This window comes from Nyctereutes procyonoides, unplaced genomic scaffold (assembly GCF_905146905.1).
Source record: "Nyctereutes procyonoides isolate TBG_1078 unplaced genomic scaffold, NYPRO_anot_genome, whole genome shotgun sequence".
In the NCBI taxonomy this organism is placed as follows: domain Eukaryota; kingdom Metazoa; phylum Chordata; class Mammalia; order Carnivora; family Canidae; genus Nyctereutes; species Nyctereutes procyonoides.
In genome coordinates, this window is record NW_026575131.1 from 55,360,372 (window position 1) to 55,386,873 (window position 26,502).

Genomic DNA, 26,502 nt, shown 5'->3' on the forward strand with positions numbered 1-26,502 from the left:
GTGCTAGAAGGAAGCGGTGTCTGTCTGGGCCCTTGGGCCCCTCTGGTACTTATGTACATCTAGAACTGGGGGAGGTGCTTGAATCTGCCTATTTCTAGGGGACTAAGAAAGGCAAGGGGACCCTGACAGTGAGATCCAAACTTGGAAGTTCACTTCTCATTGTGATACAATGTTAATTTCCAGGCCTGAGCTGCTTGCTGGTTTCTGATAATTCTTGTGGTCAGGCCAGATTTGAGAGTGTAACTAGGGATAGAGCTGGCAGCTGCCTGAAGTGCTGGCTTGATTTTTTTTTTTTTTCTTTTGGCCTGAAAGGAGGGAGAGAGAGTTTGAACTGAAAGATTGGTTCCTTCAGAGCTAGGAGGAAAATTCTCCTCCCATAGCTTTGAAATTCATTGGATGCTTGCTAGGCCCTGGTTTGTGCCCAGAAGGAAAGATCAGACTTCGTAGAAAGACATGGGGTGAGGAGTGGGCTGGGGCACCTGGGACCCCAGCCTGTTAGAATAAGTACTATCTGGGGGACATGGCTGGTGTTTGGAACGTCCCCAGTTACTACCTGCTCTGAACTATTTTTAAAATCTTATTGTGAGGAATTAGGCTTTTGATTTCCTAGCAAAGAGTTTGGCCTGTTAAGTAATAAGCATGGAATGGTCTTAGATACAAAAGTCTGGAACTTGTAGGTCTTTTGCCTGAGTATGAACAAAAGCATGGAACCTGTGTGCTGAGAATAACAGGTGACAGGCAAAATGGGGTCCCTGCCCCAGATCCTTGAGCTCAGCAGCTGCAGGCTAACTTCCTGAAGACCGTCTGCCTTGGGGCACCAGATGTGGAAATGGCTTTGGCCATTGGCCATATCCATATGTAATGGGAACTTGGATAAGTCCAACTTTGCTGGAAGCAACTCTCCTGACTCCCTCTGTAAGAAGACCCTGTGGGACCCTGGCCAGAGCTGTTCTTCTTCCCACTGGGCTTTGGGTCACCAACTTGCTGGGTGGATAGAATAACCAGCCTGGTGTTCTAGGCTGGACTGTGGAGCTACTGAAGTGTGAGACCGCCCTCCCCTGAAGGATCCTGGGACCTCCTTAAACCCTACCACTTTCCCCGCCTGTCTGTAAAACTGAGTTCACCTGACCACTGTCCACAGTCATGGAGGCACTCCGTAACCAAGCAGAGTCCCACATATTCTTGTTAACAACCAGGACCAAGAGGGCACCATACTCTGATTCACTACCTGTGTCTGCCAAACATGAGGTGGCAAGTTCAGGTCTGACTCAGAACCCTGCGTTTATTAAAGACCAGTTAGCGTGCCCAGGTACACTTCTCCCTACTTATTTGGCTCAGCGTGAAGGCAGAGCCATAGAATACTTAATTATAGTCTGCGAGTTACTGAGCTTAGGGGTTTCATAGTGTCTCCCTGCTCAGTTTCAGAAATTAGGGGCTGTCCCATTCCTTCGCCCTTCAGGTGTCCATATGTGCATCTGCTTGCTTTTTCCCTCAGAGGAAACACTTAGTGCTCTGACCAGTGACAGGGCCTACTGAGGCCTGCCCTTTGCCTCTGGCATGTGTGTCCCGTGGCCTTTGACCCAAGGACATAGGCCGATTAGTTCTGCTCTGGGCCATCTTAGCCCTTCTCCTCCTCTTCTGTAGTTGCCGATATTTTGAAACTGATCCCTGTAGCCAGTTTCCTCCATAGGATTTTGGAGGCGAGTGTGCTGCACGTTTTGGCACTGTGGCAAGTTGGGGGTGGAGGATTGGCCGGAGGAAAGTCAACTAGTCTTCTGTTCCCGATTTCCAATGCAGGGGGTGAAACTTGTAAGCTGTAGGAAGGTTTTGATGCTGAAGTTTTCCAGCTCCAGGGGATTAGGAGCTCTGCAGGCCTACTGAGGCGTCTTCACCCCAGTACTCAAACCCTAATGGCTTTTCCTGCCTGGTGAAGTGTTAGGGGCAGCTTTTTCTGGTTCTTTTTCAAAGCTGTTCCTGGCAAGCTGGATGGAGGAGTGTGTCAGATTGGCAGCAGCTGGTTTCTGTCTTCCCTCATCTTTGCTCTCTCCTCTCCCTCCCCCTCCCCTTCCTCCCTGCCTTGCCTTGTCCTACCCCCTCACCCCCCCAGCTGCTCACAGGGCTGGATTTGGCAGCTTCTTCTACTGAGCACTGCAGTTTGGGTACATTTCCGCTCATTTCCTGTTAGGCAGTAACCAGGGTTCCACGAACGAATGCAGGATCCCAGAGGACAGCTCCATCTTCCTTTTCCGTTCAGCTCCTAGAAAAAAACCTGCTGACTGAGCCCAGAGAACGGGGTCACGCGGAGATTCCCAACCACAGCAGGAAAATAGACTGATTTCCTCCAAAGGACTTGACTCAGCATCGGGTCACTGCCCAGCTGCTCAGAGGTCCACACCTGGGAATCAAGCACCTCCAGTGGCGTCACTGAGACCACAGACCCAGCAGCTACTGGCCCAGCAGGCCTCCCAGTCTAGGGAGTACTGTCCTAGCAGAACCATGCGAGGTATCCACTGAGTGTCTAAGTGTTGGAGAGGACGCGGGGCTGTTCTCCCGGCTCCAGCAACCTTGCCTCCCCTTGGCTTGGCAAACATCAGTTCACCTTTCATGTGTCCCCTCAGCCTCTTCATGTGTCTCCCCAGCCTCTGAGGCACTCAGAGCCTCTGTCTCTCCACCTCTCAGACTCTCTTATAGCTGCTTTTCCAATCGAGAATGGAGATTGACATCTTTGTCGCTGGATCCTAAGTCTTTGTAGGCCAGGCCCGTGTGGTTCTGCTATTATTGTGTGCCCAGTTGAGCCCAGCCCCTGGCCTGTTTTGGGAACTGTTGGTATTGGATGGATGGACATTTGCACACTAGTGAGCAAACGGTTGCGTCATGGGTTGTGGGTGCAGATGCCAGAGCTGTAGGGTCAGCAGGCCTAAAGGAAGCAGAGCCTGGGATGGGTGGGAAGTGTAAACATCCCCAGCTGACCTGGCATTCAGGACCTCCTGGAGTTCCGCCTGGTCCCAATTTTAAATCCTACCCCTTCCCTTCATGGGTGGCACCCTCCAGTCTGACGGCCCCAGTCTGACCGGTCTGCCTGCCCAGCAGGCTACCTTGTACTACCGTGTACCTTGTGCCTCATTTTCTGCACCCCAACTGGTCTCTCTGTCCACTTCCTGCTTGCCCTTTAAAGCCTTGTTTGTATGTCTCTTTATCTTCACCTTCTCCTGTGGCCACTCACTGGAAAGACTTCTCCGTCCTCTGGGCATCTGACCAGTGCATCCCAGTGCTCTCCTGCCCACATGCCACACGCCAAACACGTCCTCACACCAGAATGTGCTTTTCTTCTCATCAAACCTGAGCTCCTGACAAAGCAGGGCTGCCTGTTGGCTTGTGACAGGCCTAGGGTTCCCTGGGCCATGGCTTACTGACCAAATTGTCAGAAATGGTGGGCTCCTTCTGAGAGTGGGAGTGGGGCAGTCCAGTGACAGTGATAGTGGCCTCCTACAATGTCCCTGGGGGTGGCTTCTGCTTAGCCTAGGCAGAACTCTAGGGAAGCAGAGGGACTAACAGCCCTCCAACAGAAACAGGTCCAACGGGTTTAAAAATAAGAAATCAGGGCCACTGGGTGGCTCAGCGGTTTGGCGCTGCCTTCCGCCCAGGGCCTGATCCTGGAGACCCTGGATCGAGTCCCACGTCAGGCTCCCTGCATGGAGCCTGCTTCTCCCTCTGCCTGTGTCTCTGCCTCTCTCTCTCTCTCTCTCTCTCTCTCTCTCTGTCATGAATAAATAAATAAAATCTTTAAAAAAATAAATAAGAGGGATCCCTGGGTGGCGCAGCGGTTTGGCGCCTGCCTTTGGCCCGGGGCGCGATCCTGGAGACCCGGGATCGAGTCCCACGTCGGGCTCCCGGTGCATGGAGCCTGCTTCTCCCTCTGCCTGTGTCTCTGCCTCTCTCTCTCTGTATGACTATCGTAAATAAATAAATAAATAAATAAATAAATAAATAAAATAAATAAATAAATAAATCAAAGTTCAGAGATTGTCCCTTTGGCTTTGGATTAGCATGACAGTAAGTCACAGTTCAGTTGATACTCTCAGGGAGTCCACAGACATCCCGTTGGACCATAATTCACTTATCTTTCACTAGTGCCCCTCCACCCAGCCCAATTTTTTCTAAAGTGCAATGATTGAATGATGAACTGTCATTTTGAACCTCAGCCTCAGGATTGAGCAGAGACCCACATTCTTAAGAAACCCCTCTAGGAAGGAAACTGGGAACTTCCTGTTCCTTTTCTGGGGGCAGATGGGCAGGCATCCATCAGAGCCGTGATTGTCTAGAGTCAGATGCCCAGTGCTGGCCCTTGAAGGCCAGCCTTTGTGGTTCAGAAGAGGGCAGCTGAGGGTTGGGGTGAGGTTTCTCCATCCTTGAATCCAACCTGGCTGGTCTAGGGTTGACCCTTAGGTCCTGAGATTTGAGAACCTTTGCTGTGGGTTAGTCTCTTGTTGCTTTCTGCTCTGCGCAAGGCAACGTTTCCCCATCTTTGTGGAACATAGGAGCTGCTGTAGCTCCCCACTGACCATCGAGTGGGTGTCTGGGTCAGGGCCCTGAAACATGTGCGAGTGATGCTCCACATCAAGGTGGGCTGTGAGGTCCTGGATATCCAAATCCAGATGTGGTTCTCTCCCAGCTTTGGCATGGAATGTCTTCATAGCGGAGAAGTCTAAGACATTTGTGTCCGGCTCCATGCAAGGTTCCTTTCTCTCCAGCAGCCTCAGGGGCACCTGAGTGTTTGATCTGCCTGTGCTTCCCACAGCTTCCATAGCTTCAGCTCAGGATGGGCAGGAGGCACTGACAAGCCCCTTCTGTTGAGTGAAGCCTCTCTACCACCTCAATACAAGTGGGCTTGGGAGTCTTAGGTGGAAAGCTGCAGAGACAAGAGGAGTGTTTGCAACTCAGGAGGAAAGTGCACTTGGTCAGGGGGGCAGGGAGAAAGTCCTTTTGCCCAACTGCCTCCGTTGTGCTTCTGGAGTCCAAAAGTCCGTTTGGCTTTGCAGCAGAGCCCACAGGGTTGACCTTCTTGCAGAGGTCACTTGAGTAGCTACCAGGGCGGTCACCAGGCCTGGAGGCAGTCGGTGCTGGGGTGCTGTAGAGGGCACGTCCCTTCTCAGGCGCCCGTGATAAGGTGATTACTGCTGTTATTAGCGTTCCTTATCGTTAATCACATCCTTATGTCCTCACTATTAACATGGTTGCATTGATTGGCTAGATGGAATCACACACCATGTTATGTATTGTCAATAACCATTATCTAGCTGCTGAGTTACATGTGAATAGATAAGGTTGTGTATAATCCGTGTCTTGTGTTGCATCACTGCTGTTGTTGGTGTATCATCAAGTGGTTCAGACATAGGAAAAGATACAAAGAAATAGCCACATGCCCACAAGAGCTTCGCTAAGAGCAGTGCAGTCACAGGCAAAGCCTCTCCCTGATTTACAACTTCACTGCACAGGAATTATCACCAAAAAGTGTTCAATCTTGTTTTGCAGGTTTACCCCTCTAAATGCTGTCTGTCGTGTGTGGTTGTTGGTGTAAGCTGCTCTTTTGTTCAGTACCGTTAGTGTTTCCCGTTTACACGAATGCATGTAGCCCTAGTTTCATTGCTTAGCTGGATAGCCTTCCCCGGTGTGACTGTACAGCAGGGCACTTATCCAACCCCTGCCAGTGGGGATCGACGATGTTTCCAGGTCTTGGCTCTTTCAAACTGTGTGGCAGTGAGCACTCTTGCAGATGTCCCCCTTGGGATGTGTCTGAGAGGTTTTCCAGACTTACACCTTGTTTAATATAACAGTATAGGTTTTCCCTGGTACCAGTCTGGAAAAAAAACCACATTGTATTCAATTTGCATGACCTAAAGTCCCGGCCGAAGCTGGGGGAGTCCTGCGTCTGAACACTCCTTAGGGTGATATTTCAAGTGTGTTCTGCTGCCTGCCTGGGGGCCTCAGCCAGGACTCTGAGTGGGTGGGCAGAGGGTCCACAGGCACAGAGTTGGTTGGGGGTGGTCCAGGGGGCTCACGGACTAGGGATAAACCCTGGGGAAACCTGCAGCCACAGGCAGCACCCAGAACCCTCCATCTGCCCTGTGTCCCCCTCACAGAATTCATTTACTCATCAGCCTGTCAGTTCCTCAATAGCTGTGTTTTCGGTTCTGCTCTCCACAGTGAGGAGAGCTTTTTGCAGAAAGCACCTGGCATCCAGCCTTGTCACGAAGGGCCACTTGCACTGGCATATGCAGTCAGAGCTCCCTGATTGGAGATTCTGTGCATGCACTTTGACCTGTTTGCTACTATTTATTTGTAGCCCCCAAATCAATACTCAGGGCACTTTGCAGTCATTTGCAAATTTGCAGAGCAGCAAAGAATTTTGAGTCTCCCGATGTTCCCAGCTGAGATGTGTCAGCCCAGACTATTAACCAGTGTCCTTGCAGTATACTTTAAGTGCCATGTTTTTATGCATCTTTGTGCTTTTTGTGGGTGATTTTGCTGTTTGAAATGACCCCAAGCAGAGCTATGGTGCCAGCTTATGTTCCTGAGTGCAGGAAGGCGATGTTGTGCCTTAGGCAGGAAACCCACGTGTCAGATGAGCTTCCTTCAGGAAGGGGTTACAGCGCTGCTGGCCGAATTCAGTGTAGACGAGTCAATAGCATGTATTATATAAGGTGTATTTAGATAGAAATGCATGTAACATGAGGTGTTAGGTATTGATTGGCTGTGACCAGAGGCTCACAAGAACCGAACCCCATTGTTTCCCCCACGAGAAGTGGTTCCATATTCAACAGTTGAGTGTTCGCAGTGACTTTCTAGAACAGAACAGCTATGAATGAGTGGTGAGACCTGCCAGCAGTTCCTGTGAATGTGCTGCCTTGGCGCAGGGGCCTTGCCAATGGGAGCCAGAGTGTGTGTGGACCTGGAGATGCAGAGATCCCTCGGAATTAACCTGGTAGGCCCTGTCTAGTGATCAGGGCTCTTAAAGGCAGGTTCCTGTCCCCTCTGTGGTGAGAGGGAGGTATGACTGCTGAGCAGGGGGTCAGGGGAAGGGAGCGTGGCTGGTCTGCATCACTGACTTTGAGGACAGGCCATGCCACAGCCAAAGAATGGGGGCTGCTCTAGAAGCCAGGAGAGGCAAGATTTATTTTTTTGTTGTTTTAATATCAGGTTTGTAATGTTTTGTGTTGTTTGGGAAATTTGTGTTTTGTCGCTGAGCTTGTAGTAATTTGTTATGGCAGCCATAGGTCTGCCCTGTCTTAAAGTCTTGTCCTGATAGAAAGGTTTAGAGCTCCTTCTTAAAGGGGTGGGTGTATGCACACATATACACATGTTTTATCCCCCGTTAGCTCTCGCCTCCAACTTAATGGCCAGCGTCAGCAAGAAAATAGGATCGGTTCACTTGCCAAGTCAACTTCTGGGTCACTGTTGGGTCACCACGCTAAGAGCACATCCCCCATGGCCATCTTCAATTAAAGGGTTCCGTGAAGTCAATCTGAAGCTCTGCAGAAGTCAGTCCCTGGTTCCTGGATCCCACCTTGGTGACTTAAAAGCTGATGGATTGATAGGAAATCTCCATCACCATTGTTTAACATGAATTTGAAAACTGGCTCTGTGTTCAGGTTTTATGCAAAAAACACTGCTGTGCATCTACACCTCAGGGCAGCATATCACAGGAAATACTGTGGTGGGAATCTCGACCTGCTCTGGCTCCTGCTAACTGGATAGAAGGAGCTTGGGGGTTCTCAGCCTGAAGGTCCCTTTCTTCCCATCATGAAGCCTGGAGACTGACATCAGATACTCTTTGCTTAACAACTCCCCACATCTCTAAGAGAGACATTTCAGAACCCCATCCTGGGCATTTGTTTCCATGCCAGCCCTCAACCAGCATCGTCTGCGCTGGTGCAGATCCTGTGACCCCTTGTTCTCTGCCTTTCCTCACATCATGTCCCTTTCTCCTTTCTGCATCAATTCATCCTTCAAAGCCAAGTTCAGGGTCATCTTTGTGAACTGTCCCTGGTTCTCTTCCCCACAGGGAGGAAGTGACTTCTCCGTATAGGTCCCTTAACTTAGACCCTGCTATTAATCTTTTTTGCCTATGATTTTACTAATCTTTTGTTCCTCTGTTATACTAGTTATATATAATAATAAATAGTTGTTGAATGAATAGGGCAACCTTTTCAAAGGGGTGGGGGGATCTGGACTTCTGACTTTGACCCCAAATGTTCATTCCCCTTCTGACAGAGCAGGTCAACTCCAAGCAGGAGAGTATCCCAAACACAGGTGCTGACTAAGTGGAACAGGGCTGATTCAGTAACACAGGGTCCTATGACAAGCGCCTGCAAGGAGGAACGAGGGATGATTCCCAGGATGACTCTAGACTCTGGCTTCGCATTTGGCCATGGAAGGAAGAAAGCAAAAAAGCATACAGGGCTTCCTAGGCAGGCAGCTAGAGCAAGTGCTGGAGCCTCAGGGCTGGTGGCTTGCCCTTTTGTATTCTTTCCCCCACTTATCCAGGAGTCCTACACATTCTGTTGGTGAGTTCTGTCCTTCTGGGGAAGTGGAGGCAGCCCTGGGTGCCGGGAGGCAGCCCTGGCTGCTAGATCAGCATCACGAGGTGGAGAGGGATTTGAGTACTTTTATGGCTCCTAGCTTAAGAAGCAGCAACATGTATCACAGGGGTGACAAGAGAGCAGGAAGGCCTAGGGAGAAAGGCAGCCAGATTGGAAGACAGGGTTGCTTTTCTCCTGCAAAACATAAAAAAGTATTGCTGAGGAGTACCGTGAGTCAGAATAGCATAGCCGTCCCCCTTCCCCCAGCTTGTGGGGGTGGACTCTCATTCATAGAGTTTCATTGCTGCATTCAGGAATGCATGCCCACACCAGCGCCATCTGAAGGATGGGGAGAACGGGCATCTCGGGTGGGGAGGCTGAGGGTTAGGAATCCTATTAGCCAGGATGGAGGGTAGACATCTGCTCGAGAGGCGTTGAGGGTTGGCCAACAAGCTACCATGGTGGCTGGGTGAAAGTCGGAAGAGGGGCAGCCTGGAGACTGGAGTAGCTGGGTCATGACATGGTAGCTGTTGTGTGACAGCAGCTACTCTCCACTAGGGGTTTCCTACCCACCATCTTCCTTCAGACCAAGTTGTTTCCTCTCTATGCCCTGTTCTCTCCCTTTCCCCCAAATAGAGCATCGAGATTGTTTATCAAAGCCGCCCACCAACAGATATTCCTAGTACCGAGAGCTTTGTGGAGTCAAGGTCCCATTACTGATCTCTTGGAGCTTCTGTTGCAAAAAAGAATTAGCAGGTCAGCCTGCTGTGGACACAGCTGACTGGCTATGTGTGGTCATGTGGTAGGGGGAGGAGGCACTGATCCCTCAGGAGGGCTCCCCTAGAAGTCTTTCACCCTGTTGTGTGGGCCACCTGGCAGATCCTGCTGCTGGACCTTGCCCAGGTTGTAGGATGTTTGCCCCAGCTGCCTGCACATGGCACTCCTGGCCTCCTTTCCTCGGGTGACTTGTTCTGCAGTGAGCAACAGGTGCATACCTGTAGTCTGTGGGTTTTTTTTTTTAAGTATTTATTTATTTGAGAGAGGGAGAGAGCGTGTGCACGTGAGCAGGGTAGAGGGTCAGAGGGAAAGGGAGAAGCAGATTCCCCACTGAGCAGGGAGCCCAACTTGACTCAGGGCTTGATCCCAGGACTGAGATCATGACCTGAGCTGAAGGCAGACGCTTAACTGACTGAGCCACCCAGACACCCCTAGTCTGTGAGTTCTAAAGCACATTCACACTTGAGTCCCGCAGCATGTCATCCCTACTTCCCGTCTTGCAGTTGAGGAAACTGAGGCTCAGCAGAGTCTGCGTTCTTTCATAAAGTCATGGCCTGGTAGGCGGAGGCGGTACTTGTTTCAGTTGAGAGAGCCCTCCCAGGAGCTCCTGGAGAGCAGGGTGTGCAGGCCCAACATGTATCTATTATCTCAACAAATACTGGTTGTGCAAGCATCTACTGGGACCCAGTCCCATGCTGTCCTCCCAGCTCCTCACAGTAGCCTCATTGCTGACCGGAAGTTCATGTTTGGGGACGGAGAGCCTTGGACTGGGGAGTAGGGGTGAGGAGGTGGAGCAAGACTGTCCCAAGTGGCATCGCTGGCATGAAGATGAGCCCTGAGGGAGGAGAAAGGGCCCCCGAGAACTGTACTTTTGCATCTGTGGTCTGCAGCAGCATCTCTGGGAACCTCGAAGGTCTGGGTGCTCACCCAGTGCTGGGGCATGAGTGCTGACAGCAGAGTGAGTGTGTGTGTGTGTGTGTGTGTGTGTGCACACATGTGAGGAAGGATAGGCCCACCTGCTCTGTTCACTACACGGTGGGTGGCAGCTGGGGAAGTAGGGGCCATTTGCCTCTGTGACCACGGGAACTGCCTACTTGACCCTGACAGCTCCCTCCTCCTGGGCCTCATCTGTGTTGAGGTGGCTGGACAGTGATTCTGAGACTAGACTCTTTCCAGCTGTGGCTTTCCAAGACTGACTCTGCAGTTTCGATAGGCGGGTGCCCCTGGACAAGTGGGTGTGTGTGGGTGGAGGAGTGGCCAGGCACGGTGACAGAATGTTGGCATTTCGCACACGACCCACTCACAGTGCGTAGCATTAATCCACAGCAGGCCTTGGTTTGACCAGTTCACCTTCTCCTGCTTGCCACGTGCTGTCCTGGGGTCAGCACCTGCCCGGGTGCTTATGTAGCCACTCCTGAAGAGATTGGTCTTGGTGGCCATAGGCCACCATGGCCATGAGTCACCCGTCACCCAAGCTTGTTATCACCACCCTGATATGACAGGCGAGCAAGAGTCAGGTGATGGTGCATTCCTCAGCGCCCACTCAGAGCTGCTGCCTGGAGCTGTCTAAAGGAGCTCCAAGCCTGAGCTCTGCCCGCCCCACGCTCCCCAGCTCCAATCGAGCACATTTCTCTTTGGCCTTTAGAGCCTGTTTGCTGTCAGCCTTCCTCTCCTGTGTCCTCCCAAACCACAGATTTGTTGCTTTCACGGGGGTTCCTCTCATTGAGAAACCATCCCACTCTGGGGGGTGGCAGGGGGGTGGAGGTTGGTGGCAGTTGGTGGCAGGGCAGATCCTCTGGATACTAACCGGCCTGGGCCTGGCTTCCTCAGGTTTTTTTTCTTTGCAAATTAACTCAACCCTTTGCTCTCTGGTGAGGGAATTAGCTGTGGGAAGACCTTGGGTGGAGAGCAGGGAATTTGGACTGGGAGCCTCCAGCCAGAGTGCCAGCCTCACCTGAATTTCCCACAAGCAGGCAACAAAAGGAAGTTGTGGGTACGGAGGGGTGCTGCCATCCGGCCAGCTCCTGAGTCTACTGCCCTCTTAGAGCGTAGCCACCATACAGTGCTGTATGGAGTCATATCAAAGTGCTTCCTATCAGGGATGGGGTTGCTCACTTCAAGTTCACAGTCCAGTGGGTGGAAGACCATAAGGAGGTAGGAATGAGGCGGTTGACTTCACAGAATAGAAAACACAGCCCACTTGAGCCTGGTCCAAGATGAGGTCCGAAGTGGGCAGGGACTTGAGAGAGGAGGTACCAGTAATGTGATGGGAGACGTGGCCAGTGGCCATGTCACTCCTATCCAGTTAAGGAGGCAGGTGGTAGAGAATCAGGAGGGCTTCTTGGAAGAGGCAGCTTTAAAAATGGAAAGGGTCTTAGAGACAGGAGAGGTGGCATCTGTATTTCAGGTGGCAAGGGCTCTGGGCTTTTAGATCAGTGGGCCACTGTAGCTTGTCATGGTTGGGGTACATGTCACCCCTCATTGAGACCTGCGCCTGGGTGCCTGGCCTTTGTGTGGTGGGCTGTGCTCACAGTGTTTGATACGGACATTGTGTCAGTGCCTTCCAGAGGCCAAGCAGATTTCCAAGCCTCAGAGCAGAGGGCCTTTTCCCAAAGGGCTATTCTCACGTCAGTTCTGCCATTGATACCAGATGAGTTTGCAGAATGCCCTTATCATCTCTGCACGAATGCGGAACACATTCGTGCTCTGCCACCCTGGCTGTGGACCGGCAACTGGCAGCCGCCGTACGGCACACACACTGATGCAGAGCTGGCGCTGCCCAGCCAGGCAGGACTTGGGGGCGGGGGGGATTTATTACATTTATTTGTAGGTTGGGTGTTTCTTTTTATGAGTTTTCATCTGAAATTGACTTTCTGAGTTGTATAACATGCAGTCCTATTGCCTCATCCCCAAGATCAGAAGATAAAACAGAGGAGAACAATATATACCCTGGCATTTTAGCCCTACTATGAGTCCCAGGTGTGATCTCTTCCAGGGAGATGAGCCTTAAAAGTACTTGTTGGCATCTCAGTCATTGGTAAAAGCCATCTATACAGCCAGGGACGCCAGCTGGGATCAGGCCCAGCTGGGTCCCCTGCACGGCAGGTATTGTTCCTTCCACCTGTCCTGGAAGGAGACAGAATGAGCTTTATGGCTTGTCACCCCCTCACCACCACTACCACAGTCTGGTGCTGCCCAGATTCATCACTTTCCTGGGATATGTTCTGGGCCAAGCCGCAGTCAGCAGGAAGGTGAGAGAGAGGTCCTGTCCAATTCTTTCCAAGTTAGCAGCACCGTGCCGCAGGCAGAGGTCTGCAAGAGGGAGGCTGGTGGATCCCCTGAACAGCTCCAGTCTGGTGCCCCCTTGGTATTCACACAGGCTCTGTAATGTTCCAGGAGCTTTGGCCTCATGTCAGCCCTGAGCCATGGATATCATGTGGAGTTCCAGAAGGCTCAGGGCAAAGCCAGCCCTAGACTTCAGGTCTCTGGCGTCTGGGCCGGTGTGGTTAACTCAAGGTAGTCTTGGGTGGTTGCCCTCCTTTACTTGGGTTCTTGGCCTGGCGTCCAGGAGCAGGTAAGGTCCTCCTGACCACCCACTTACAGGGCCTGAGATGTAGCCCCACACTCATTGATGGGAGGGCTGGGGTTTGCAGCCCACCGCAAGTGCTAGCCGCAGTCTCAAGACCCATGCTCATTATTAGCTCCCTCATCTCTCAGCACCCTGAGACCCAGGTAGCCTCTGAAAATGAGGAAACAAGCTAGAGAAGTTCAGCGACAGCCTCTGGAGTAGGGTTGGATTTAACTATTTTGGGACTCCTGCCTGGCTTGGTCACACACATGCTCACCCCCCATCACCCCTGCACCTGCGCATTGTACTTTCTGGCCCTGGACAAGGTACATCATCTCTTGGGGGCTTTAGCTATGCGATTTATAAAGTGAGGATACCTGCCCAGAGGCTACAGCTGGGCCAGGCGGTTGCTGGAGGTCTTAAGCAGCTCTCTCCCTCCCTCTTGGGGTCAGGGGAGCAAGACCACAGAACATGCATCTGGGCTGCATGACCCCTTCTCAGCTCCTGCTGTGCTGCCTCCTTCTGCAAGTGATAAGTACTTCAGAGCTAGAAGGTGGTTATCTTCAATACCCAGCAGGTTCCACCTCTTCCCCCAGATTCTCTGAGATCAACTAGGCAATTGGTTAACCATTGATGAAAGCAGGGACCAGTTCTGTTAAGTTTGGGGGAACTTGGCACTTTTGTGAAAATCCCAGGTTTGCCGATCTTTACAGTTGAACCTCGGCCAACACTCCATTTCATTGATTGGACACTGGGAGGCTCCCCCAGAGGAGCTGGGCCTGGGACCTTCGGCCACTGGGGAGGGTGCTCAGCCCCTGGTTGCTGGCCAGATGGAGTGTGAGGGGAAATCCCTGCCTGTGGCCAGTGCTGGCCCGCCTGCCCTCTCCTCACACCATTCACATGGAGCTGGGGCCAGGCAGGGTGAGCTCTTGGTTACCCCATCTCCTAGGACTGCTGAGTCACCCTGCGGGGAGGAACAAGGCACTTCCCTCCAACAGAGAGGGCTGAGGTGTGCTCCATAACTTCTGGTAACTGGGACTAGAGCAACAAGAAGTGGCACCTTGCACTGCCTTTGTCTGCTCAGCCCCTCACTGTTCCTCCGAGGCCTCCTGTGCAACAGATCTTTCCCAGCCTCAGGCCCTCCCATACCACTGTACCTGCATTTCGTTAGCCACACCCTGGGAGGTGAGAAAAGGCCTCATCTTGAGCCTGCCCGTTGCAGGTGGGGCTTGGGCCAGCCAGTCAGATGGTAGCTATCAAACCCACGCAGTGTGCTGGGTTGGACCAGAAAGCCAGACACACGGGGTCCCTGCACCCGGGGAGCTTGTGGTCAGCCAGGGACAGACGTGGGATCCATGGCATGCATGGCATGCAGAGTTAGAACGGGAAGAGCTCTGACAGGCTTCAGGGACTCTAACAGGAAGTTGCACTGAAGTCAAGGCCTCTGACTCCACGCAGGGATTAGGCTTGAGTGGTGGACAGGGGACCAGGGGGAAGGGAGCGATCCTGGGGGCTGCAGTGCAAACAGGGCAGGTGGCAGGAGATAGTGGCAGGCCCCAACTTGACTCATGGAGGGTTCTGGACAGTAGGCAGGAGCAAGACCTGGGGAGGAACGAGGAAAGTCCGAGCCAGGGTGGGGGCCGGCCTGGTTCAGGCATGTGGAGGGCTTCAGAGGAACACAGGGCCCTTGTGACAGATCCTTAAGTGTTGTAGGCCTCATCAGGCGAACCGTGTGACAGCTGCAGGGAACACCGCTGAACCGGGCACTAGCGCAGGTCTGCAGACTCTGCTGTCAGTGAAGAAAAGTTCTTTTTAGCCCAGACCTGAAAGGGCAACTCTCGGTATCTGCCCAGTGGGAGCCTCTCACTACCAGGACTCAGACTTGCATTGCAAAAGCAGAGGTCAGCTCTTTAAGAGCAGGCCTCAGCTGCATCCCAGTCATATCTCTGCAATGGCAACACACAGCTTTGTCATCTGGCTCACCACTCTGTCCTTGAAAGCCACTGGGTGATAGTCCCCCGCCTGCCTCACCACTTCCTTCTAAAGTCACTTCTTTCCAGTGGTCACTTCCTGGTTTGTTCCCAGTGCCCTTGCCATTGCCAGCTCAGATTTTTGGATTAAGCCAGACAGGTGACTTTAAGGGATTTTCCTATTTGAGTGTTCCCCTCAGCATTTGAACAACATGTGCCAGGCAGGGAAGCAGCAGCTGGGACTTCATGTGGTGTTCAGCTCACTGCCTTCCAGACAGCAAAGCGTTTATCTTCCCGTGCCAGCCCAGAGTTCCATCCTTCATCTCGAGGAGCCGGGAGCCAAGCCACCCTGAGCTTCATTTGTGCAGGGATGTGGAAAGCTTGAGCTAGCCTGAAACGTGACCTGAACGACCAGTCCTGCAGGTCACAGAAGACCACGGGGTTTAGGCGGCAAGAGGCCAGGTCTGACCAAGGCCCCCATGCCAGGCTCCTCTCCACAGCTTTCTGGCTCTCTCCCCAGACGACAGCCAGGCTCACTCTGGCTAGAGGACCAGCAGCCGGCACGTCCCTGCAGTCTGGGGGACCTCCGGCTTCTGCTTCTGAGCCAGCATCTCATCCACCACAGCCCCTGTGGCTTAGGGTTTCAGAAGCCATGATCCTTTGGTGCCAAAACTAGGTTCCCAGTCAACCCCAGCTGTACCATGTGTGGAAGTGTGTCCAGGGTGCGTGTCTGCCTGTTGGGGCCTGATCTGGTGGTGGAGGTGCCCAACTTGGGAGTTTCTGTGTGGAACATAACTTAAGAAGATTTTTCTTTTATATATATATATATATATATATATATATATGACTTTATTTGAGAGAGAGAAAGCATAGACAGGGAGCAGCGGAGGGAGAGGGAGAAGCAGACTCCCTACCGAGCAGGGAGCCCAATGCGGGGTTCCATCCCAGGACCCTAGGATCATGCCCTGAGCCAAAGGCAGACACTTGACTGACTGAGCCTCCCAGGGGCCCCAGCAGACTTTTCCTGATTGATCATTTCCACTGTGCCTTTTTGCAAAGCTGCTTTTTAGAAAACATTTAGTTAAAAAAAAAATTTAAAAAGTAAATAAAAATAATAATAAAAAATTTAAAAATAAAGTAAAATAAAAGAATTTTTAAAAAGATTTTATTTCTTTATTCATGAGACACACACAGAGACACAAGCAGAGGGAGAAGCAGGCTCCATGCAGGGAGCCTGACATGAGACTTGATCCTGGGTCTCCAGAATCACGCCCTGGGCTGAAGGCAGTGCTAAACCGCTGGGCCACCTGGGCTGCCCAAAAGTAAAATAAAATTTAAAAAAAAAAATAATTTTAAAAATATAAAAAGTTAAAAAATAATAAATTAAAGCATAAATTAAAAAAAAAAAAAAGGAAAGGAAACATTTAGTTTCAATGGCTAGGAGGAGAGGAAAGTGTGCCCTGAGACATGACAAGGGTACCAGCAAATCTGGGGAAATTTCAGAATCCCCCAAATATGCCTTAGGAAGGTTCTGACTTGGGCAGAACTCTCTGTCTCTCTGTCTCTCTCTCTGCCTTTCATGAATAAATAAAATCTTTAAAAGAAAAAAAAAAAGGAAGTTCTGACTTGTCAGAACCTCTCTGGGGTTTAACAAAAGGAGTGGTGACTTATTCTCTCAGTCAGCTCACATATTTACGGAGGACCTGTGACAGATGAAATGTCTCGCTCCATGCCAAGAGCCTTCAGTCTTTTGCTAACATGTCTCCTTCACATCCTCTGGTTCCTCCCAGGAGGGATATGAAGGTCTGTTTGGGCTCAGATGATGTTTCTCTGGCCTCTACTTCACTGGCACCTCCTCCTCACCCCCAGAGCCATGGCCCAGCCCCACGTCTCGTGGCCTTTGCTCTCAGAGCCACGTGGGAACTCCACCTCAGTCAGCAAGCAGCTCATCCTCGAGCAACTCACAGGGGCCCTGGCTTTGGAAATTGTCCCGAGTATCTTGGTGATGCCAGGGGCCCCGGAAGGTTTCTGGGTAGGGATGGAGACCTCAAGAGGAGGAGGCTTCTTGGGGGGCAGCCAGTGCACCACACACATTACCTCCCCAGAAGTGTGCTCAGCTCACCTTGCCCTTCCAGAATGAGAGCCCCATTAACCAAAGAGAATGCCAGCTGGTGTGTCTGCCAGTGCCCCTAAAGTGGGGGCCCAGGAGCACAGGCAGAGGAGGGACAGCTGCAGGAAGGCCAACAGCCTCGTATTCAGCAGGGCAGCAGCCAAGCCTCAGCTCTGCCCGTGCCGTGGACTCTGAGTCACGAGACAGAAGACCGTGATGGAAACTAGAGGGGTTTGCTTTGCAGTGTTTGGCTCCAAGCCTTCCAGATGTTAGGAGGCGCCTGGGAGGGCGGGTGGAGTTGGAAGGGATCTGGAGGGAGCATGTCTTTCCTCAGGCCCTTCCCCTCCCCTCCCTATGCTGTCACTCTGGCTCAGAAATTTCTCAGCTCTGCCCAGGATCATCAGCTGTTGGCTCTTGGGGCCTCCCATGTCCAGGCGTTGTACACACGGCATTCTGACACCTCCCCACAGCCCTCAGAGGCCCTGCAGGCCCCAGGCTTCACCCACATCCTATCGCTGACCTATCCTCCAGCATAGGACACAGCACAGGTGGACTGGCAAGTCGGACACGTCTGGGCACAGCACTCATGCCCTCCACTTACAGCTCCATGGCCTTTCACCCCTCAGTTTCCTCATCCTTGAAATGGGCCTGCTGGTCCCTGCACCCTCATTGAGTAGATAGGATGTATGTACCTACCCAGTGCCTGGCATGTAATAGCCCAGGAATGGTAGCCCTTGTGCCCCAAATCTGCATCTCATCCAGAACTCTCTCTGCCCACCTGGCCTGGCTCTGCCAGTTGGGACCCTGCCCTTTCAGGTTCAGCTCAGATAGCACCGGCTTTGTGGCTCATCCAGCTGGGAGCCATGTCCTGTTGCCCTTTGGGCATATTTACACCTCCTTTGTGATTCTTACCATATTGTTTTCTGCATTGCTTTTCTATCAGACATCCTCCTCTCCCTTGCCAGAGGGGTTCTCCCCAAGTCCAGGACAGACTTTCATGCCCTTCTGTATCCCCTCCCACTTTATACACAATTCATCTGGCAATGTGGTAGTTTGCTGGTACAGGCCTATTGACCCCTATCCTGACAGCCCTTGCTAACTGGAGGCAGCAGTGCTCACACTTGAGAGCCAGAGGCCTGTTGGCTGGCCCAGATCCTTAGGACAGCTAGTATAGGGCCATAGCAAGTGGCTGGGCCGGACCCTCAAGGCCCTCTTTGCCCTTGGGCCTGTGTCTCAGTCACCTCTTGTGTGCCATTCACCATGGCACTCCAGCAAGGCCTAGCAGCAACCTCTCCCCTCCGTGCCTGGCCTAGGGCTCACATATACCTCTGTAGCCTGGCATGGGAAATGCTGTCCCAGCACCCACAGATAGGCAGCGACCAGTCAGCTCCGCAGACACAGGGGTTGGGGGGAGCCTGGACCAGGGGAGGTCAAGTGACCTCTGATGTTAACCTGGGAGGAGGTCCTCGAGGACTGCCAGTGGCCACCCATGCATGAGGCGGCTGGACAAGGTGCAGGACGCTGGAGTGGGAAGACATGTAGCACATCTGGGACAGTGAGGCCCTGAGTGGCTTGGCACATCTCCCTTCCTCCTGGCTCCTCTATGCCGGCTTCCTCCTCCTCCTCTTATTTTCTCTTAAATCTTTAAGTCGTCAAAGCAGATCGTCTGCCCAGGTCACTGAGCCTGCAGATTGGTCCTTTCATTTTCTGTGTCACGGGTGTTGGTCAGGTTTCCCTGAGGAGTCATCTCAGTTGGGAGGTCTGTGCTGTTGGCTTCCTCCCACTCCTCAGGATTTGAACTGCTTCTGCAACTACCACCAAGAGGCCTCCTGGGACATGCACGCCAGTGCAGGCAGCCGCCTTTCACCTGAGTACCGTAAAAGAAACTTCTCCGGCCTGAGTTCCACCTGACTCCTGGAGCAGCTGTCCTCTGGCTCATGGCATGTGGCATTTCCTCAGTCCTTTCTCGGACTAGTTCCACTGCATATGCTCTTTCTCTCCCTAGTGTCAGGTGGCTTGCTTCTTTCCAAAGATGGCCAAGGTCTGGAATGATGATAACAGGCTTTGAAAGAATAGCCTCTCCCGCAATTGGTCTTTATTATGAATTCCCACAGGCCAACATTTGTGCATGGAAGTCATGTGGGTGAAGATCCAGCTGTGTTCCAGGTTTGCTCACCTCCCAGGTGCCCAAGTCACAGGTAGTGCCATCTCCCCATGCGGCTCCACTACTAATCAATGCAGGAGCCTGTGACAGGTCGCGCTGTCTGCCCAATGCAGTCACTTGCAGACATGTCATTGCAAATATGATCATTCAAAGGCCAGGTGGGATATACGCCTGGAGAGTAGCCAGAAAGCAGCTGGGGGGGGGGGGGGGTCAGGCATGCAGGGAGGCATCCAGGAGCAGGGCCTCTTGCTCCCTCCCCAGCAGTACCCATCTCTGCAGCCTAAATTTAGGGCGCACGGAGCCACTGATTCCTGCCCCATCCTGGAGTGCCTGCCATCTGAGTTGGGGGTAGATCATGCTTTTCACAAAAGTCAAAAGTAGTATGGGGGTAATATCAGTCAGGCCAAACGTATGGTGTGAGTCCAGTCATGCAGTTTCCAGAAGAGGTACCAGTAGAGAGAAGAGAGGGAACTTCTAGCTGCTGGAGGTGTTCTGAGGCTGGATTGAGGTGCTGGCACTAAAACTCCTCCGTCATCCAAGGGTAACTAATGAGCAGTAGATCCTGGGATAGACCCACAGAATCTTGATAAGACTGTTGAAGAAGATAGGCGCCTCATTGCTCAGAGGTGCCACAGAGCAGCCGCACTCACCAGCAGGTACCTGGTGTCCTGGGCGTTGACACACAGCTGCCCAGGAGAGACCCCGCTCTGGGCCCTTTGTGGACACAGTCACTGAGCACTACTCTGAGGCCCACCATGCAGGCAGCGCCAGGCCAAGCAGGCGAGGCGCCTAGGTGGGCATGGCAGAGCAGAGCTCAGGAGCCAGTCTTGAAAAGAGCTGGAAAGTGTCAGGAATTGGGCGATAGGGAGCTCACCTCCAGAGGCTACCACCAGCAGGCCGCCACCAGGTCCTGGATCTCACCTGGTGGGAGCTAGGGCACAGGCTAACACCTGGACTGGGGCAGGGTTTTGGAGAACGTTCCGGCCTGGCCTGGGGCTGGGCTTCATGCTGGCCCCAGAGAGGCGGCGGGATAGGTTTCACAATGGCAGCCATTATGGGACCACTGCTAGTGACTCAGGCTCCGAGCATCTGGGTGGGGCCCGGGAGCCTGCAGAGAGTGGGCGGTGGTCACCATCCACCCTCTTGTCGAGGTGCCACAGCCACACAGGGCCCAGCCAGTGGGGAACAGGCCCTCCGCAGCACAAGCTCATGGGAGTCCCTGGCTGTTCTCAGATGTGGAGAGGAAGAGCGGGCCCCACCGGGCACTGCGTGTTTCCTCCCAGCCCACATGAGAGCAGGATCGGGCTGTAGTGACCTACCACTGAGGGAGCCTGGGGGGCGAGCTCCGTGTGCTGTGCGGGTTCTGCAGGTGGAGGTGGGGTTTCCACGGTGGTGTCTGCTGTGCTCATTGGGTCTGAAGATATGTGTGCGTTCTTCCCGGGCAGGACTGAAATGTCAGGGTCATAGCCTTCCTCAAGGGCAGGGCCCCCGCCGCCCTCCTGCCCCTCCACTCCGGCAGCGTCCCAACCGCTAAGCCTCTGGGGCTGGCTGCTCAGTGATGGAAGGCCCATGGTCCCTGAAAAACCTGCTGCTTGTGCCCAAAGATGTATCCTGTTTGCCAGCCCCACGTCCAGCTCTTCCATGAAGCACTTGGGTTCCTCTCTGCCGGATGTGGTCTGCACCGTGGGGAGCCCCACACTCAGAGGTGCCACCCTTTGTTGCTCTGATCAGCACGTTTCCTTTGGTTTTCCTTTATCCTTTCGGCCTCTTGTCATCCTTTTATGCGTTTGTGCCGGTTCCAAGATTGTGAGCCTCGGAGAGAATGGTCATCTGCAGCCTGAGGGACATGGGTCCTGAGCTCCTAGACGGTGAAGGGAGACTGGCAGGGCCCAGGTGCTTCCAGCGTAGCCTCCTGTGTGCTTGGGGGCCTAGTAAAACCAGCCCCACACGTGCCTGAGGAGCTGAGGGCTCCTGGGTTCCCAGGGGAGGCACTTCTGCCACCGACCCCCCCACACCAGGCAGGCTGCAGGGTCTGCCCATGCCTTCCCCTAGGGGCAGGATGTGGCTCCTGCCTGGGAGACGTGTCCCTGTCTGCCCCACACCATGTCTTCCTGCACTGAGCCAGGCCATCGGCCCCAGGGCCCCGGAAGGTGTGGTTTTGAGCACCTACGCTTCAGCTCCCTCCTAGTTCACCAGAAGAGTCTTGTCTCACGTCAGGCAGTGCACTCATTTCCCTCTCTGGCAACCACTGAATTTGAGAACGTCCTGTTTTACCATCATCAAAAGAAGTGAAACTGTCCCATGAAATAAATTGGGACGGCCCATAAATGCCCAGGGAGAGACCAGGGTCTTTCCTTATGGAGCAGTTAGCAGAAGCAGGAGGGCAGCCTCTGCCCGTCCCACAAGGTCCTCTAGAGGATAGTACGTGACCCAAGCTGCTGCAGGTGGCAGCAGTCACTGGGCAGACCCTGCTTCCTTCCTGTCCCCCTATTGCAGTGGCTTTAGCTCTCCTACACCTGCGGCTCAGCCAGGTATAAACCCACTGGAGCACAAGGCCCTGTCTCCTCTGGATCCTGCTGGAGGTGGGGGGTGGGGGCGGTCACAAAGCTGTGGACTGGGTCAACCCCATGTCCATTCAGTCCCTTCAGCCACAAGACTTCCTCCTCACCACGGACCTGCTTGTTTCCCAGAGGTGCCCAGGGAGAATGTATTTTGAGGAAGTGCTGGCCCCTGGGTTCACAGGATTCCTTCCCAAAGAGGCAGGAATTCAGTGGGGAAAAGGAAGTGTGAGATCCCTGGGGGAAGAGGCTCTGGTGAACCTCTTCGCCACACCTGGAGCTGAACTGATTTCAGCCAGGGGGGCCCGGTATCACTGTCTGGGTGTGGGCACCTCAGCCCCAAGAGGGGACATCACTCAACTGTGGTTGCCCCCAGGCAGGTCTCCAGGGGTGGTGGGCACTCAAGGGGTTTGCTTGGCCAGGGAAGGCTTCTAGCAGGAGCTCCTTTCCCCCCACCTTGGGTTGGAAGGAGGGTGTGGGTTTGGACCCAGGGCCCTGCTCAGCCACCCATCTGGCCATCAGCTGCATCCCTGGGAAGCTGATATGGATGAGCTGACCCTTCTACATGCTCCCACTGGCAGTGGACATGGCTAGAAGGCATATTCAGGGCTCCTCTCCACCGGAACTCACACTGTTTTCCCTCCTTCTGTCGCCCAGCTGGTCAGTGAGAAGGTCGGAGGGGCTGAAGGGACCAAGCTTGATGAGGACTTCAAAGAGATGGAGAAGGTACCAGTCTGATGCCCAGCACTGTTTACCCTCATGGGCCAAGGCAGCGCTACAGCTGGACCATGGGTGGGGCTCATAGATGGATGGATACCCCCCAGCCCTGGGAGGCAGGGCAGATAACAGCCCTCAGAGCAGCACACGGTTCTTGTGTGGGCTCTGGGGCACAGGGCAAGGGCTGTCCAGGGACTCCTGGTTTGGCCTCTGGCTTCCCAATGGTTACAAAACCCCACACACTGCCTCTCTTGACAGAAGGTGGATGTTACCAGCAAGGCTGTGACAGAAGTGCTGGCCAGAACCATTGAGTACCTGCAGCCCAACCCAGGTAGGGGGGCCAGCCAGCCAGGAGGGGCCTGTGTCAACCAGGAATCTTCTGGAGCATGAACAGGAATGTATGGGCTCAGAGAACTGAAATGGCCAGGGATAGGCAGGCGGGTTTCATGGGTGGCTGGATCCAAGGGTCCAGAGGATATCCCTAGAGTTCTGCATTTCCTTTCTATTTCATGAGGCAGCTCTCATTCTGTATGGCAGCCTTAGTGTGAAATCACCCTTACAGCTAATAGTCCCGGCAGAAAAGAGCATCTTTCCACCTAAGCAACCCATTGGATCCATCAGAACAGGTTGCCCACCCATTTGCCTGGCCCCAGCTGTCTGCCCACCCTTGGAGCATGAGGTGGGAGTCACCTAGTCAGAGAGAGAGATGGGGACTTTTCCCTAAGGAAAATCCAAATCCAAACAGGAGGTGATGGGTGTGGGACAGGAAGTAACACCAGCCAGGCCCCGTTGAGGCCTGTGCCAGGGACCAACCTGAGCAGGCAAAGGCAAGCGCTCAGCTCCTCCCCCCACACCAGGCGGAGGGCTATGTCTGGGGCACCTGGACATGCCTGTACCTGCCCCCGGCCCTGGGGTGCTACTCCGCAGGCCAGGGAAGGGAGGTTCTGTGATCAGAGCTGTGCTCCAGGATGAGGAGGCCCAGAGGGGTCCAGAGGACAGAAGTCTATGCAGGAGGTTCTCAGAGCCTGGCTGTCTGCAGGCATAGGAACCAAGATTCCTTGGGCCAGGGCTGCACTTTAGAAATCAGAGTGTCCAGGAGAGGGAGGAACCCAGAGAGGGGAGCAGCCCGCAGTTCTGGCCAAGGGCAGGCCTGGTGGCTTCCTGACAGACTGGCTGCACACCTACCTGGCCCGTTCCTTTGCAGCTTCACGGGCCAAGCTGACAATGCTCAACACGGTGTCCAAAATCCGAGGGCAAGTGAAGAACCCTGGCTACCCGCAGTCAGAGGGCCTGCTGGGCGAGTGCATGATCCGCCACGGGAAGGAGCTGGGCGGCGAGTCCAACTTCGGTGAGGGCTGTGGAGGGCCGGCCGGGTGGGCTGCAGGGCTGGGGTGGCTACCACTGGAGGGCGGGATGCCACTGCCCCAGAGCCTCCTGCAGTGCGTGGTAATCCCCTGGACGAGGGTGACAGAGGCTCCCAAGGACACCCAGCCTTCCTCTCTGGGGATGGAGAGTTGGGGTGTTGCCTACAGGGCCAAGACCCCTTGGAAGGCCTGTCCTCTCGAGCCAGAACTGATGATAGGGAATGGGGGCAGAGGGTGCTTGACATTTGTCATCACCAGCTCCTCCTGGCTGCTCGGGCTCAGGTTCAGACTTTAGGGTTCCTTGGTTTGTCTTGAATTCTGGCATCTGGTCCATGGGATGAGAGAGCAGTTTAGAAGTTGGGGTGTCTTGGACTCCCAGGCCACGGTCTCCTGTGACAGCTACTCCCCCACTCCCTGCCCTGCTGTAGGGGACGCCCTGTTGGACGCAGGGGAGTCCATGAAGCGCCTGGCAGAGGTGAAAGACTCCCTGGACATAGAGGTCAAGCAGAACTTCATCGACCCCCTGCAGAACTTGTGCGACAAAGACCTGAAGGAGATCCAGGTGCTGCCCCCCACCTGCACCCTGCCCTGCCCCGCATGCCCATCCTCCTGTAGCCCCCCAGCACCTGTCCCCTGCCACACACCATGCCCAGCGTGCCAGTCCTCCCTGTGCAGACCCTAGCACTTGCCTCATAGTCCCAATGCCCTCCCTCTCCTGCAGCACCACCTGAAGAAGCTAGAGGGCCGCCGCCTGGACTTTGACTACAAGAAGAAGCGACAGGGCAGGATTCCCGATGAGGAGCTGCGCCAGGCCCTGGAGAAGTTCGAAGAGTCCAAGGAGGTGGCTGAGACCAGCATGCACAACCTCCTGGAGACTGATGTACGTTGGGGCCCTCCTGGTGGGGAGCCCAAGGAAGCGCAACCAGTGGGTGGAGTCATGCATGCCCAGCTTCTAGGCCCAAGGGGCAGCTGTAAGACCCAAGGGGCAGTCTCCCCGGCCCCCTGAAATCGTCCACTCTACTCCAGCTGCAACACAAGGGTGGGCAGATGGAGAGGGGGGCCTGGCCCCTGTGCTGGGAGCACTCTGGCCCAGCTCTCTGAGAGGTGGCCTTGGAGGTAGGGGTCACAGGGAGGCCTGCCCCATCAGCCTGCTGGTCACTTGCAGATCGAGCAGGTGAGCCAGCTCTGCGCGCTGGTGGACGCCCAGCTGGACTACCACAGGCAGGCCGTGCAGATCTTGGACGAACTGGCCGACAAGCTCAAGCGAAGGTGAGCTCCAGCCCCTGGCCTTCCATGTGGTAGCCCCATCCTGCTTTGTGCTGAGTTGGGGTGCCCTGAAAACCTAGAGTCAGTCCTGTGGAGTCCTGGACCAGCCCTTCAGGGCTCCCAAGACACCACCACTAGCCTCCCCCGACTGTCCAGCCTTGCTCAGAGCATGTGTCAGAGCAGGGGGACTGGCTTCTTTTCATAGAGAATCTTCAGACTGCGCTCACAGGGTGGGGGTTCCAGGGAAGCAGCAAGACCTCATCAGGCTTGTGGCAGTTGTCAGAGGGGAGGACTGGAGTGACCTGAGGCTGGGAGGCCAGAGAATGAGGTAGTTCAGAGCTCAGCTCCTCCCCCCACGGAGGAGCACTAACTTCCTCCCGCCCCCCAGGGCCTGGGGCGGTAGGCTACACAGCGCAAGGGCAGACAGGGCTCCCCTCTGAGAGCCGTCCACTAGTCCAGGGCCTGAGAAAGATGACCTTGAGCAGCCGTGTCCCCAGGTGGGGTGGGCATGCTAAGGGGGCTGTAGGGTTTGGCAGGATCTGGCCATTTGGCGGCTTCTGAGAAGGCCCTGAACTGGGGGAGCTGCCCAACTAGGGGGCCCTGTGGTTAGACTTGTTGGGCCTCTGTGTCCAGGGCCCACCCTCCTACCCCAAGTCCTGGGCAGCAGCAGCAGCAGTAGGGACGGAGGAGTCCCTTCATCTTGGCATGTACCGCTCAGGCCCTGCTGGCTGCTCACGGCTTTCCTCCCTGCACACAGGATGCGAGACGCCTCCTCTCGCCCCAAGCGGGAATACAAGCCCAAGCCTCGGGAGCCCTTCGACCTGGGGGAGCCTGAGCAGTCAAATGGGGGCTTCCCCTGTGCCACGGCCCCCAAGATTCCAGGTAAGAAGTGGGGAGGGGGCCACCCCCAGTGCACCGCTCCGTCCAAACTGCAGAGCCAGGCCCGCCCCACTCCCTCTAGGGAAGGGGCCCAACCCCGGTTTCCCGGCCCACCCTCTCTGCTTTGTCTGCACACAGCTTCGTCATCTTTCCGATCTTCTGACAAGCCCATCCGGACCCCCAGCAGGAGCATGCGTGAGTGTCCCTGTGGGCACAGACCCTGCCCTGTCCTCACAAGCTCCCCGCTTCCGTGTCTAACTGCCTTCTAGTCTGTTCAGAAGGGCCCTTCTCCGCTTCTCTGGCAGAAGGCCTCTTGGCCCATCTCGGGCAGAGGAGGAGCTAGGTGCTGGGGCCTCCCCATCCGTGTGGGGCCCTGCTGTGAGCACCCAGGGTGTCCGACAGCCTCTAGGCTCTCCGAGAGGCAGCCTGAGGGCTTCTGGTCATTCTGTCACCCTGATGCCATTGGGCATACCTGGCTCTCCCCAGGAGCATTTTGGTGACCACTGATGGAACCCATGTCCCTCCCTGTTGTCCCTCTTTTCTCACAAGG

The 26,502-nt window shown here is 54.3% G+C and overlaps 1 protein-coding gene across 1 annotated transcript in view; it reads left to right on the forward strand.

Moving 5' to 3' along the window:
- Positions 1 to 26,502, forward strand: part of SH3GL1 (SH3 domain containing GRB2 like 1, endophilin A2) — a 32,016-nt gene that overhangs the window by 3,917 nt on the left and 1,597 nt on the right. The window contains exons 2-9 of the mRNA XM_055343179.1: positions 22,384 to 22,452; positions 22,702 to 22,774; positions 23,648 to 23,791; positions 24,236 to 24,369; positions 24,529 to 24,687; positions 24,973 to 25,076; positions 25,831 to 25,955; positions 26,091 to 26,147. Coding sequence (XP_055199154.1) covers positions 22,384 to 22,452; positions 22,702 to 22,774; positions 23,648 to 23,791; positions 24,236 to 24,369; positions 24,529 to 24,687; positions 24,973 to 25,076; positions 25,831 to 25,955; positions 26,091 to 26,147 — 865 coding nt within the window. The remainder of the gene's footprint in view (positions 1 to 22,383; positions 22,453 to 22,701; positions 22,775 to 23,647; positions 23,792 to 24,235; positions 24,370 to 24,528; positions 24,688 to 24,972; positions 25,077 to 25,830; positions 25,956 to 26,090; positions 26,148 to 26,502) is intronic.